Genomic DNA, 15,979 nt, shown 5'->3' on the forward strand with positions numbered 1-15,979 from the left:
TATTATATCGTATCTATTTTTTAAGCAAATATTTACGGAAAAAACAGGGAGTATATGCTAATTGAAGAGTTAGAGAAATTTAAAAACATTAGCCATATTGGTTCGTAAAATTAATACCAAATAAATAACTTATAACTAGAGCAACCATAAGGCATAAAAAGCATAATAGAATTTTCCACCTATGGTTGGTACCATATCTGTGATTTTGACCATTTTACATATCCAAATTTGGTATTCTTATAAGTATAATAAAGCATAATTTACGATTTAAAACAAAGTATAATGCTTAATGCTTTTAAATCCAGAACCCTGTATACGTATACAACAAAGAAAAGTATGTTAATATATTTTGTGCCAAAGGAAAAATAATCAACGAAGATTGTCATCAATGCCGCAAACAATGGAAATTAAATGCTAATTGCCTTTACGCGTAACCATGGAAACTTCGAACTCCTCTCTCCTCACCTTCCGCTCTGAAGGATTTTTTAAATTTCCTCACTTTGTTAAAAGGCAGGCAAGACTGGTTATGCTTATTTCAAGATGCCAAAATCAAAAATATGTGAGAGTAAGAGAATTTTCAACTGACAATTTCAAAGTAGAAGGCGGTAATCTACTTTGTACTCTTTGTTCTGAATTCATTAAATGTGAGAAGCTGACTGTGAGCTAAATGTTTCCTCTTCGAAACACCGGTTAAGGAAAACTGTACAAAGTAAGGATGAAGCAGAGGCAATAGTTTGGCCACCACTCTTAAATAGGTAAAAATAAATATTCAAGGCAACATCACATTAAGGTATCATTTAGGAAAAAGCATAATAAAGCATAATGTAAGGAAAAATAAAGCATAAAGTTGGTTGCCCTACTTATAACCCAACAATATGTTTACATTTACATATACACCGAATTTCAAAACAGAATTAAACACAATAAGCAATCCATATATAAATAATCTTTGAGATGATCAAGAAAAGAAATTAAATAGAAAAAAAAAGATAACATAATCAATCTTTGGAATGGCTAAATATCAGTAATAACAAAACTTAAGGGAAAAGAACAAGAAATGAAATAGAAACAAAACGAATAGAGCATGTCATGGATGATCCGTTACAATATTAGTGTTAATTTTCCCTCAAAAATCTACTTACATCCTGACATTCAAACGCCTGCGACGATCCATGTACATTGGTATTATTATGCACCTTCAAATGTCGCTGAAGAAACGATAACTTTGTGGAAGAGTAATCACACTCTGAACAGTTATACACTTCCACAGTTCTTTCTCCCATATCCTAAAACAGAGTAAAACAGTCTGACAAATAAAATAATACTAATAAATTTATTAAATGGAAGATACATGGTACAAAAACATTAAAATACAGAAAACGACGCACAGAGAATCAAAACTGACTTTTGTGCTTTTGTTACATTAGTTAGCAAATTTCGAGCAGATGTAAGTAGTCAATTCTGGACGAAATGGATGTAAGTAAGTAATCATATAAGTACCATCTTTTAAAACACAGATTCATATATTTGCACTAACGGCAGACGTTCAGGCTTACTTTTTTTTTTTAACTTTCTCATTCACAAACTAACTTGAGCTAGCGTTATTTCATAAGTAACTACTCGATTCTCCAAATGAATGCTGAATTCGCATCGACAGCAATAGATAACATCATAGAAAGAATATTATTAATTCTATTCTGGTGAACATGTTATTACGTAAGTTCTATTTCATGATGAAACCTAACAGAAAATATGAAAGTAGCTATGAAGAACATGTAGGCAGTACATTATTGATTTTACCATTAAGTCCTTTTCTATCAATCTCTAGTAACTCAATTGGGTCATTTCATACCCAATCAACATACCCCATACATTTCACAACCCTACCATCTCAGATTTTTACGAACCTATGTATTTTGAAGGGCCGGTCAAGATAAGAAATCATCACAAATTTTAGGTTATTGTACAATGTTTCACTGCCAGTACCCAACCGAATATCCAGTCTCTCAACCTAATAGTGCGAAATGCATTTGATATTATCACAGATAAAAACGTTCGATCTGTCTTATTTCTTTTGTAGTATTTCCTGATATTTCCTTGACTACATTCAGTAATATCCTAACATGAGACAGTTAATGCTATTCTTTTGTAGTATACTACAATACAGCTTTATTTGCTCTAGTAAGACAATTAAGTTCAATTTCACATAAAATGTAAGTTATGTTAATTTTTCCGGTGTCGAATTAACCTTGTTAACCTTAAGAGTATCTCACAGATTTCACGAAAGTTGTTTGTCATCTAAATTTTGGATATTCTCCAACCAATTTAGTGAAACTGTGGTCTCGAGATATACACGAATTTGAATTATATATATATACGCCATATACGCCACGTTATGCTACTTTACAGAGTAATACGGTTTGTTAAAAACCCTTTCGCACTAACCTCCAAAATACAAAATGACCTGTTGCTTGATTAACATACTATATTTGGAGAACAATTTGGCGATTATAATTTAAACTCCATCAATTTTTGCCTGAGTTTTTAGTAATTCGAAACATTATGGATCTATTCCTATACCCGTTAATCTGTGTGATTTGCAGAGTGATATTCTATCTGTGTGGTACATTATTCTCCCGAAATGATATTAAGGACTCATTACAGTAATCTTACTACGAGCCAAATAAATTGAGACGCCCAAAGGTGGAACAACAAAATACTAGATAAGGGTCTAATCTTTCTAACGTTACGACCATATCATGTTAACAAGCAGGTAATTTAATGTATTTTGGTTCTCGAATTTTACAGGCTTTTTCATCATTTATACTTCTCTTTTACTCAACTACAACAATAGCAATTTTAAAATGTTTTATTTATTTATTTGTTTTAACAGCTACATAACGTGTTATGAAATTACTATTTTGAAACCTGAAAATTCAACTGTATCTTCAACCTGAAAATATGTCAATAGCTAATCCTGGTTGCTTTCTCCATATAACAAATAAGGATAAGAGTGTTTTCTTTGATCAATGGAAATCTAATGAAGCCATTTCTAAACTTATTTTCTCAAATTTGTCTAAGATCAATTCTAATTTAGTCATACAATGCCCTGGACAAAATTTACTATCGGTTCGAAATGGGTTTACTAGTGCGTTTCACATAGTAGTAACCTTTATCTAGTGCGCGTTAAACTTTCGAGTTTTAATAGGTGAATTACAAGTTTTTGTATTTTGTTCTTGATTAACGAACAATACCGCACTTTACGCTTTTTATTTATTTTCATCAGATGATACACTTACCCTGTCATTGTGTTTCACGCGTTTATGTCTCATGAGGAATTTTTCATCATCTGTTCGATAATGGCAGATATCACAGCTATAGGTAGTTGAGCTATGTTCAACTACATGGCGTCGTAGGTTTCCTAGTCTAATGGTAGTGAAACTGCATTTGTTACAGGAATATAACGTTGATACCTGAAAGTAAATGTATAGTCAACAGTTTACACTTTTTCACTATTAGTTCTTAAGAAACGAAGTCAAGATTACAGCTATAAAGCTTCATTGTATAACTGCAGAATTATTCAACTTACCACTCTTGTGTTTCAGTATTGAAACCTACACGAAATTTACTCTCAGATTTCTAACTAAGGAGAAAAAGGAACTAAGTTAAAAGAAGCTAAAAGAAAGTTCTTTTAAGTTAAAAGAAAAATCTGTACGAACCAGTTCCATGTGTAGGTAATTTCACAAAAGTTATCTTTCAGTTTCCTGTAGGTAAGATTTTCTCAAAGTATGATCTGCGGACACAAGTGGTCCTCCGGATTTGCCCTTGTCCTCTTAGTTTGAAATTAGTTTTAAAAGGACAGAAAAATATCAAGTATACTGCGTATCACAAACTATAGTTCAGAATTTTAAACCGACGTAGATTACAGTTCATTCATTAAAAACTGACCCCGAGATACAGCTTTCCTCTGCTCCACTCTCTGTATCCTCTCCTTCTCCTCTACAAGAATGGCACAAAAATGAAACAAATGATAAACTATTCCGAAATATTTTAAATTGAATGTATTGCAATGCAAGTTTTAAACTGAGCCCACTGTAGAATATACCATTTAATAGGGTACACAAATTCTAATAGCTTATATAGATGTATTATTATAAAATAATCTTGATAGCCTTTAATTATTTAAAAAAAGAAACTAATATATATATATATATTCCTTTATGAATACTAATAAAAAATTAAGGAATTTTGATTAATACAATTTTATATAAATGTTTTATTCGATCACTACGTTGATACGAATTAGAAATAATTATTATCAAAGGTAAACAGTGTAATTTCTTTTTCCATACCGTATTCCGACCCCCCCCCCACACACACACACACAAATGGAGCTGCTTATTCCTAACACTTTCGCCTTCCCTCCTTGTGAGCCTCCTTAGTGTCTTCATCAGAGTTCATTCAATACAAGCCTTCGTCTCGCTGGAGGCTTTGCCCTCAGGCCCGAAAATTTGTTCGGTCTAACGCTTTGCATCTCAAACCTGCAATCATTAGTGTTTGCTCGGCTTACGGCCTCGCATCTCACATACCTGCAAGTATACTGAATTTCAGTTCAAATACCTGGGATTTTGCTCCCAGGCCATCGTGTTTGTTCGGACTATGGCCTTGCACTTTATATCTGGAAGCATACCAATTTCAGTTCAAATACCACGTTTCATGTCTTCAACTTCACGGGATCCCGAGATATAAACATCTTAGTATAATAATAATTGTAATATCCACCTCTATTTTCTTCCAAACCCTTTTCTTTCTTTCTAGATCACAATCAAAAACGCTGAAATATTTATCTAATTATTGGGATTAAACAGTAAGATTTATAATAATATTATACAGTTAGTACGTTGATCCATCCCGTCCGTTACTCCGCACGAAACTCTTGAACGAAACTGAATTTGACTTCTGTTTTTTGCAATTGAGAGCTAGAGTAATTATCTCGAAAGAGTTCGTTAGTAGAGGATCTTAAGCCAGGAGGTTATGGATCAGAAACCAGGAGTGGTAGAAATCAACAATTTTTGCTTTTAACGTTGATCTTGTAAACCAAAAAGGGTAATAGATAGCAAGAAACAGTTTCCGGCAGTCGATTTAGCATCCCAAGAGTACCTTTCATCTCCGTCCTTAATACTGTATTGAAATAGAAAGTGGTAGAAATAAACTAGTTCCCGCTTTAACATTGAACGTGCAAAAACGGTACTTTTAATACTTGATACTATGTGTATAATCGGGAAATACATATTTGTGGTAAATTTCATACGAAAAGGATTATAAATACGAAAATTACAATGAGTAAAACAAAATGTTGCTAAATGGACAATAAAGTTTTTATTTTCGTTTTATTGTTCTTATTTACTGCTCTATTGACATGAAATTTGCCACATATATGTCCTTGCCAATTATACACATACTAACATTATAAGAAATACCGGGCAAATTCGTTATCAAATTATATTCTTACAACAACATATTTATAAAACGTGCGACAATAATTTTGGACATGAGTGTATGTACCTACTAATATTACGATATTACAAGTTCCACTACGTGATCCTAATAATAAAAAAATCTTAAAGAGGATCATGAAACTTTTCTGAAGTGGTTTGGGAACCAAAAGTTCTAGTATATTTATTTCACTTCCGATTTGAGTAGAGGGATTACTGCCCAGATGGAATATACTCTTGGAGCACTTAATGAATTTTAATGAATTACCTAAAAAGCCTTCTCGCTATCCATTCTATAACGCTCAATGTTATAACCAGAAGCGATTGATTTCTGCCACTTCAAGTTTTAGTAGAAAGATTAGAGTCGAGATAGAGCATATTGTTGGGACACTTAATTGATTTCAGAAAACCTCTTTCCGCTATTTAGTATCGTTTAAATCTGTTGTGATCAACACTAAAATGGGAAGTAATTGAGTTTTGCTACTTACGATTTGATTAGAAGTTTAAAAGAGAAGACGATATTTATTCCCACAATGCTAAATTCATTCTTAAAACAGCTTCTTCCTATCTCACTATATAGATTAATTTGAAGCCAGAAATCAAAGTTAAGTTCTATCTCCTCCGGTTTTACAAGGATATTAAGGATGAAGCTGAAAGTTATCCTTGATACCCTTTATCGATTGCCGAAAACTGCTTCTTACTATTTATTACCATTTCCACTCTACAGTGATCAACGTTAAAATCGGAAATGACTCATTTCTATCACTTCCAGTTGGCGAATCACCTCCATTAACCAACTCCCTCGAGAGGTATCACTCTACTTATTTATTGCAAAAAGCAGAATTTAAAAATTCGCATTCTTCCAAAGTTACCGTGTGAAGTAACGGTCGCACATATGTATATTGATAAGTTCCACTACGCGATCCCAATTAATACTTCATATACCCCCGCCACACACACACACTAGCATATGTACAGACGGAAGTTATACCTGGTAGTATCCACACGCTTACGCCGGAAACTAGAAACACACACACACACACAGAGAGAGAGAGAGAGAGAGAGAGAGAGAGAGAGAGAGAGAGAGAGAGAGAGAGAGAGAGAGAGAGAGAGAGAGAGAAAATCTTATTGTACCTTTATACTGAATTACTCACAAAATCAAATAAAAAAGAAAAAAGTTGTAAATGAAACTTTCAAAGATTGGTACCACTGCTGCGTGTAACACATGAAACTGTTTCATAATGATTGATTCGTAATATGATGTATATGGGTTTCTTAATGGTAGTATAACAAAATGCCTTCAAATTGACCACAAAATAAAAAGTGAAATTTATTTTTCAAATTTTGTAAAATCGAAGTCGGTGGGCATTATGGGAACCGTCTACAATAACAATATATGCAAATAAATATTAATTTACTTCACGTTTTCCAGTGGGTGCAAGAAAGCTTCGAATTGTGTTTGGTTTCATAATCATTAACTGATGTAAATATATATATACAAAAATCACGCTTGTTGTAAAAGAATAAAATTGACTGGATGAACACCCCTTGAAATTCTGCAGACGCCACTGGCTCGAACAATACAAAAGACAACTTATAGAGTTTAACTTACTTTGAGATGGTACGAAACTATCACATGCGGATCCACTGACGCATCCACGGGGAGGGCTGGGGGACCAGCCGACCTCCCCTCCGCCAAAGACTTCCTTTTAATAGGCCTATATATAAAATAATCCACTACGTTATTCTGAATTGATGTAAAACTGTTACGTATTTTAAGCCAACATTATTCGTCCAGGAAGCAATCTACCCCCACCAAATGACGCTTCTGAATCCGCTAGTGTGTGAGTACAGACCGACAGTTTAGAACATACACTGTATATAATCATGTCGTGGTAATAGATCTTTTTCCATTTTTCATTTTCATTAAACTCAGTGATGATTTCAACGTTTTCCCCGAGTAGGCTTACCATACGTCCAGGATTCAAGCCTGTGTCCGGAAAATTGTCTGGAATTAACCAATGTCCGAAATTTCAGGGAAAATAAAAGGTTGGGAAATTTCACTGTGTTTGGTCAAATGGTTGGCTTCCAAATCTGGTTTGTGCTGATATTTATGGAAAAAATCAATAGCGATAAGGTGTTCTTCGGAAGAATACTTTACTCAGAAAAATAAATTTAGACAATAATTAAGACAATAATATACAAATATATGTTGTCAAGAAAATGATCATAAACACTTTTGGAACTTAAGGTTAGACTTTTTTTTTAAACTTCTCAATAAACACACACCATTCTAAAAAAAAAAATATCCGGGATTGGTGTCCAGAAATTATGATAATCCTACCCCGGGAGATTTTGAATACACGGAGGGTAAAAGTAGCAAAAATACTGGTAAACCACGGTGAACACGAACAGAGATATGTTTGAGGGGAAATATCCCTCCTGAGCAACCTCCTGAAATCACCACTGATTTGATTAACATTTATTTTACTAAAAGGCGAAAGGGGAAGTTTGCGCCCAAAGCATCATCATATCTGGTTGCGGCAATGTGTGAACTAGAGGCCATTGAGAGAGAGAAAACATCACAGAAGATAACACATTTGGCTTAAAAATAAAATTTTGCTACAAAAGTTTAGCAACACCACACATAATTAATATGGTTGAGGTGCTGGACCGCATACTATATCGTACAAAGAGCAAATTATAGTATTTGTACGTTTAAGACCTACGTCTGGCAACACTGATTCAATAGGTGGTCAGCAAATAACAAGAGTTATACTATGGCCGTTATGTCTCTGGTTCTGACAGTTCTGCACGTGGACAAAACAATGTTGCCAATTTGTCGTGGGTTTAACCGCACACGCTAAGAATAAACAGAAAAAGCAAGCAAATACAACCGAAATGAATTACTTAATAAATGCTGAATTTTCATGGGGTTTCAAAACTTTCCGTGTAAGGAAACAAAATAAAAATAGCCCGAATTAAACATAAAGTAATCGAGTAAACTGACATACCTTCGCTGCCTACATGTATTCGTCACTATCGATAGGTTGAACTCCACAATCTTGAAATAATTCGTCAGAGTTAACTGCCGAAATTTCTTCTACATCGTCACTGTCGTCGCTGCTATCGTCACCATCACCCAATGTTACGATTAAATCTTCTACAGTTTGTTCGAAGACACTCTCAGCTTCCAAAGCTTGCTGCATAATTTTCCACGTATGCTCAACGGCGTTTTTCCAATTACTCGGGGACACTTTCTCGATCGCCTGTATTACTAAATTTTTCACGTCATCTACACGAAATGTTTTATTATGTTGAGCCACACAACCTTTAACTTGAGCCCAAATTAACTCAATTGGGTTAAAATGGCAATGATATGGAAGTCGAATAACTGTATGCCCGTGAGCCTCAGCAATTCCATCGATTTCATATGATGGCTGTCTTGGCTTATAGATTTTTAGTAATGCTATTAATTCGGCTTTTTTCATATCTGGTGATACACCAGGAACATTATTTTTTTCAAGCCACTTTATCATGTCCTCCATTTTGCTGTTGGTATTTTGAGGTTTATTCGTTTAAACGGAATGATAAGCCGCGTTATCAAGCACGATTACGGAATTCTCGTTAATATTTGGAAGTAGACTATTGACAAACCAGTCTTCGAAAGTTGTGGAATTCATTTCCTCGTGATAATCACGAGTGCTCTTTGATTTAAAAAGCAACATTGCCTCACGTACAAATCCGCGCACAGTCCCGGCATGAAGCAAATTAAGTCGACTTCCCTTGCCAATAGGTGTCCTCCTTGTCCCTTCGGATGTATCGTCTGTCCACGCACTGCTTCTCGTGTGTCCTGCATTCACCCATGTTTCGTCCAGCCATACTAAGTTTTCCGGGTTTATTTTCATCATCACTCTCAGAAATTTGCACCGAGCAGCAACAATATCGCTTCTTTCCATAAGAACTTTTCTTCCAGAGAATTTCTTCCACCTAAAACCAATTTGCCTTAACACAACACTCAAGCTTGTTTTTCCTCCCTCGAAAAGCCCTGCTTCTTTCAAGGACTTGAGAAGCTTACCGCGAATCGGGAATTCTTTTCTTATATAATATTGATAAATTGTGTTGCCTTATTGCGTCATTCTGGAAACGATCTAAAGATGTTTTAACATTGGGTCGATTTCTTTTTTTGCCTGGAGTAACCAAAACTGCCGAGGGAGAATTCAGTTCTTCGGGACATTTTTCTTTTGTTATGTTCTTAACAGTAGACTTTCCCACACGAAGGGCATCAGCCACTCTATCCACCATCCTCGTCACAGGGAGAAGAGGGCCACCATTATCGCGCTCTTTCTCGAAATATTCACGAAGTCTGTATATCAATTCTCGGCTTTATCCTTTATACACTCATATTTTCTTTGGCTTCGGTTCTGAAGAAATTGGTCGTTGTCACTACGTAATTACAACAATATTCTTAACAACACACCCAAACACACAAAAAGAAAAAAACACCAAGTCGCAATAGCCAAACACAATCTCAAAGCACTTTCCACTCAACTATGCAGAAACAAAAGGGACAACACGAAGCGGCAACAACGTTTAGTTTCCATGTCAGAGCGGTGACAGCTCGGTCACTCATTGGATCTTATGGGGGGAGGGGGGTGTCAGTGTAGTATTAACCCTCGCTTTCTTTTTCGCATAGCTGTCAAAGCCAGAGATACAGGGCCCTAGTATAGAATTCAGGAAGAAATTGAACTTCCTGCGTATGTGTGTGTGTGTGTGTCTGTCGCAAAAGCAGTCCCTTTCTGCACGCTATCCTTTCCCCTCACAAATACAACTTTGCAATAACTTATCACATGATAAAAGGTGTCTGACTAGTTTGGCTGCAAGAAGGAATCATTGGCTACAAGAAACTTTCATAATATTCGTACTTTCGATAATACCTGAAACTTCAATAATACTCGAACTTTTGATAATACCGGTACCTGAAACTTCAATAATACTCGAACTTTCGACAATACCCTAAATTTCGATAATACTCGAAACTTTGATAATTTCAAATACTCGAACGGTTTCGAGTAACCGATGACAACTCGATAAATTTTCCCTCCCGAAGTTCGATAGGTCCTCTGTCTTATCGAACTCCCCTAATGAGAATTAGGAACACATTAGATACGCTAGATAAACTGAATCAAGGTGCTTGCGATTTCCTTAACATTTGAATGCTTCACGATATCAAATTAAGGATGTAAAAATTGTACATCAGGCTACTTCGATTGTAGAAAGAAGTGGATTTAATCTATTCTAAGAATTATATTCTAATCTATTCTAAGAGTAAAAATTCAATACTAAATCTGGATAAAGGCGATTTAGACAAACAATGGGATTATACAGGGCGATCCTCTATCAAACATTTCAAGGCTATCAAACAAAAAGTATTGTACATAAAATCGTGTTTATTGGAAAATATAAAATAGAATTGAAAACAATTAGTAATTACTTCGTTCTGATTTGAATTATTGTGTTCTGTTGTGTGTTGAAATGACATAACAATTATTGTCAATAATACCGAATAAAAGCTCTCCACTTTTGATCACCTTTAGCGCTGTCAGAGGAGAAAGGAGAGGTGTGCGGACCATCACTTTTGCTGACTGCTCTCCTGCCGTTTTCAGTCATTATGGTTTAGTCAAGAACTCATAGCGCGTACGCAGTCGAATCGTTTCTAAGGAGCAGAGTTGGTAATCACAATGCAAAAAGATTTTCGTTTAAAGTTTGCTATTCCAGGTAATGAAAATGTTTCTGATCAGACTTATCTTACAATGGTTCGAGAATTTTCGAACAACGGGGTCAGTGTTCAAAAAACATCTGCCTAAAAGTGTTTGCACGTGTGAGAATATTAAAACTGTGAGACAATCTATTTTGCAGTTTCAAAACGTTTTACAGCAAAGCATGCCGCAGCTTTAGAGCTTCCTAGAGAGATTATAAGAAGAATTTTATGTAATTACAAACGGTTTTCAATGCCATTTTATATTTTTGACTAAACAGCTTTTCATCTGCAATATTTTTTGTTTTATTAGCCCTTAAAATGTAGGAGGTTTTATTCACCCTGTATAGTCAACCACTTTGTTAATAAAAATAAATGTTTATAGAGATCGCTAAGTTTCACATACACTTCTCACCGAAACGTATATAGAATTCAACAACTACAAAAATAAAGAAAAGTTTATCAAGTGCTGAAACGTAAGATTTGCCAAAGCTTAATGAAAATGTACAATTTAGATTGACAGATGTCTATTGTCAGCAGCGAAGCAAAATATGACAAGAATTACAGATTGAAGTAGGATCTAAATTACTGTAGTGAGTTTGATGCTCTTCCCCTAATAATGCGGCTCTGAACTTTGTGCACCAAAGGCAGTACCATAGATTACCATATTAGTATTGGTAAGTAATAAAAGCAGGATTTATATGTATATAGTATTTTGAAATAACTTTTCATTTATTAAGATTTTAGGTAACAGAAGTGACAATATAGAATTACTATATTACAGTCAACACGATAACGCAAAAATTTCCAGAGGGTGGGAGTCAACTGTAACGGACCTTTACAGATTTGTTCATTTTATTTCAGTGTTAATGTTTCAATGTTTGGTTTATCTTTATTCATTTTTATATATATGCCGACGTTATGTCTATCTGCGCTATTGGGTTTACGTTTATTACTTGTTAATTACCTCATGTTTATGTTGTAAAATTGTCTCTCTGACATAAATAATCTCTGAAAATTTTTTGTAATTAAGTTGTTTGAAAAAAAAAAAAAAAAAAAAAGAAAGAATGTGTGCAATATATAGTGTATTGTCTTAAAACAAAAACTACTAAATAATTTTGAAAAATAATTTTGTGTAGTTTTAAACCACAAAATAATCACCTAAAGATATAAACTACAATTATTTATTCTTCTGCTTTCTATATTTTGTGAAACGGGTTTGTTGCCAGGAGGTTTAAAAGAAAGAAAAAAAAAATGATGTATATGTAAATCAACGTTCTCCGGAATCCTTCAGGTAACATTAGCTGTACGAAAATACATTGGATGTAAGATTCATTCACGTCTGAATATCCAAGTTTTCTTTCATTGGTATATAGGGCAGTGTAACTATGTCCACTATATTCATCAAATTTATTAGCTACATTCAATTAGGCACTTTCTTCCGAGGCACACTGTCTTAGTTACGAACCTGTAATCTAGATCTTCCGGCCTTCGTCTACATAGGGAACAGAAGGGAGTAGCACACAACCTATATTAAAGTGATGTTAAGAAGACGCAGTACTTGTATTTTTTTGTGGATGTTTGAATTAAAGAAAGATAACAGAGGTTACTGAAACTGTTATCCAATTAAACGTAGAAGAGGTGCATTTGGTGAGTAAAATTCTTCTTCCTTCTGCTTATTGTACAGGCAGTTTAGAAGCCAGTGGGACTTATCACATTTCTAGCTCCATAAAAGAAACATATGCAAGGGGAAAAAATTAACTACAATTAAAGATCATATAAGGAATGCACAAAAAAAGAACATTCAACTTCTGGACTGTAAATAATACAATAATTGACGCAGCATAAACAATAAATAAATAAATTCAATAATATTCTCCAATAAATCCAATAATTCTTGGTGGAGAAGCCTTGAAATGTGAATCCATTTCGGTGGTACTAATTCAACACCGAGCTATAGGTCGATGTCTCATACAGCCTTGGCACTGAAAAAAGATGCTAAATTCCAACCAATCAACTACAAGAGAAGGCAAAGATTTTTACAACACAAGTTCACGAAAATCTTTGGTTGGGCAGGCGTTACCACACGAAAAGAAAAATCAAAATAGTATTACTAGGTACAGAGGTATAAACTTACCTAATATGAAGCTTAAGACTAACAGAACTGAAAACTCCACCTCCTTTTCAGAAGACGACTGATAGAAGAACCTTATAAACATTAAAATAGTATACATGAAGACAGAAATTTATTTTTAACATTTTAGCTTACCCTCTGATGTAGTGCTAAATGCCTTTGGTAGTGACTTCCTCGTTTTGATTTAAACGAACAATGACTACAAAAATATTTAAAAGGCGCTAATTCATCATAGTTTTTTCTTTTAGCTTTTTTCATCCGTAGTTGACGAACGTTGGTCCTCACACTTGTTTCCTGAGTTTTATCAGTTTTATCATCACCAAGTTCTTTATCATAAGGGTCGGACTGAGTAGCACTTACGGTAATATTTATGTAAACTTCGTTCTCTTTATTTTCGCGGTGTTTCTCATGTGTAGAAGAGCTAGAGCTAACTTCGCACGTATTATTTTTCTTTAGAGTTACATTTTCATTCTTTCTTAACTGAAATTTAGACGCTTTTCGTCTAGCACGCCATGCTTCCTTACGATGATGAAGTCTTATATTACTTATTTTTGCTTGTGAACTTGCACTTATTCTTCCACTAATTTTCTGAGTTAGTTCAGAAGAGACACATTCTACAGACTCACTTCCTATTTGTTTATCTGTTCTTTCTGGTTGAACCTCTGGATTATAGTCGTATTTCCAGTATGTGAGATACGCCTCCAATGTGGCCTGTAAGAAAGAAATTAATTGTTATAAAACTTTGCAATACCTGGAAGCTTTTCTGCAATATTCAATTATATTGTTGTTCTACTACAATATTGGAAAATCTTTTTTTTAAAAAGTTCGAGATATCTCCATTGACACTGATATTTCTATCTAAATAGTAATTAAACAGAAGTAAATATCTGAATAAGTTCACAACTATTCAAAACTTAATATCAGAAACAAATATTCTGAATTAAAAGCTAAAAGGATAACTTAAATAAACGTTTTCTCAAAACGTTTTTAATATTGTTGATTTTGAGTTTAACGTCCCGTTCAGCAGCGAGGCTATATCAGACGTGGACCTACTGAGTAACATGGAATCCGAATCACATGAGCTCCCACCGGGAAGCGAACCTAGGTCTCCCAAGCGTACGCTAACCGCTTAGCCACGAAGGAGCTCGTTTTTAATATTGTATTACTGTTTATAACTAGTGCACTGATATTTTAAACTACACGAGCAAATCTACAAGTATGTATTGAACTAAAAATTCCTTCTACCAACATCAGTTTTTTAGCGGCCTTTGTGCCTTTACAAGGTGCAAAATGACGACCTGGTGTTGAATTTGTAGATCTTTGCTCGTTATGCAGTTTACCTCGAGAACGAAAAGTTGGCTGGGTTGGATTGAAGTTTAGCGTCCCTTTCAGCACAAAGCCATATGAGACGTGAATCTACAATTCGGGTGGAATCCGAACTAGCGTAATGCATTGAAACTTTTTAAAACTCTCCCACCAGGAACTCGGACCATCATACACCAAAGGCACTCAGGTTAGCCACTACACCAGCGGGGAGTGATCGAGAACGAGAACGTATCTTGACAAATTAACTTTAGATTTGTTATCCTCATTTACCCAGCTGTTTCCAATACCATTATTTTTTGTCTATTCGTCTGCGTGTCCACTTGTACATTTGTAGTAACAGTCTGCATCTTGAGAACGAAGAGTTAATAAGAAACGGATTTCAAACTCGAAATTAAGACACTGGATTTTCCTGGCTGTTTTTAATGTCAGAATCATTTTTAATGTCAGTATGTAATGCCACATTATAAGTTACGGACAGACAGCTTTTAGATTCAAAAGCAAAATCCTCAGTTAACCTTGTTGTGAGAGATCGGTCCATCTATTTATAACGTTCTGTCTCTGAAGAAGGAAAAGAGATATCGAAAAACAGGGTTCTGAACCAACACATTCGATCTACTTGGCTATTTTCAATATCATGTCCTGTTGTATCAATTTCTATATTTCGAAACAAAAAGATCTATGAAAACTGACTTCAATCAACAGATATTAAATATATGTTTGATAATGAAATTTTGTTAGTTGAAAAGTAGCGTATCATACGTATATTAACACATATGTCAATCTCATTGTTACGCATACGATTCTATTTTTATATGATTGATTTCCTTTGAATATATTTATACTAATAAAGAAATACGCATACAAACACACAATATTTTATGCATAAATTAAAATTAGTTTGAAATTTTAAGAGTAGGGCAAAATGTAATAAAATGTCGATCTTTATGTAATGTAATATTCACTACACCTTATATGTTGTTAACATATATTACAGTGAAATCTGTCAATGCTGTCCACCATCGGTTCCATTGAAAATTGGCCAACTTAGGCAGGCGGCAAACTTACAAAAAATAAATACATTTGAGGCAAAAGCTATATAAATTATACTATTCACAATTTCCAATGTAGTAAATTATTATATACAATTTCCAATGTAGTAAATTATTACAAATATTATATAAGAAATATTACTTCTGCAATTTAAAATATTGCATAATACACATCTAAGTTTGTTATTCGCACATTACAGAAGGTTGATCCGTCTGT

General features: G+C 34.4%; 1 protein-coding gene across 3 annotated transcripts in view; it reads right to left on the bottom strand.

Annotated features, from left to right (window-relative positions):
* The window catches only part of LOC145671139 (uncharacterized), a 66,979-nt gene that overhangs the window by 35,437 nt on the left and 15,563 nt on the right, over nucleotides 1-15,979 (bottom strand). For all 3 annotated transcript variants that reach the window (XM_081739955.1, XM_081739954.1, XM_081739952.1), the window contains exons 4-6: nucleotides 13,523-14,098; nucleotides 3,300-3,473; nucleotides 1,143-1,286 (exon numbers count right to left, since the gene is read on the bottom strand). In XM_081739955.1, coding sequence (XP_081596081.1) covers nucleotides 1,143-1,286; nucleotides 3,300-3,473; nucleotides 13,523-14,098 — 894 coding nt within the window. The remainder of the gene's footprint in view (nucleotides 1-1,142; nucleotides 1,287-3,299; nucleotides 3,474-13,522; nucleotides 14,099-15,979) is intronic.

This window comes from Thermobia domestica, chromosome 15, assembly GCF_964235325.1.
Source record: "Thermobia domestica chromosome 15, izTheDome1.hap1.1, whole genome shotgun sequence".
Taxonomy (NCBI): domain Eukaryota; kingdom Metazoa; phylum Arthropoda; class Insecta; order Zygentoma; family Lepismatidae; genus Thermobia; species Thermobia domestica.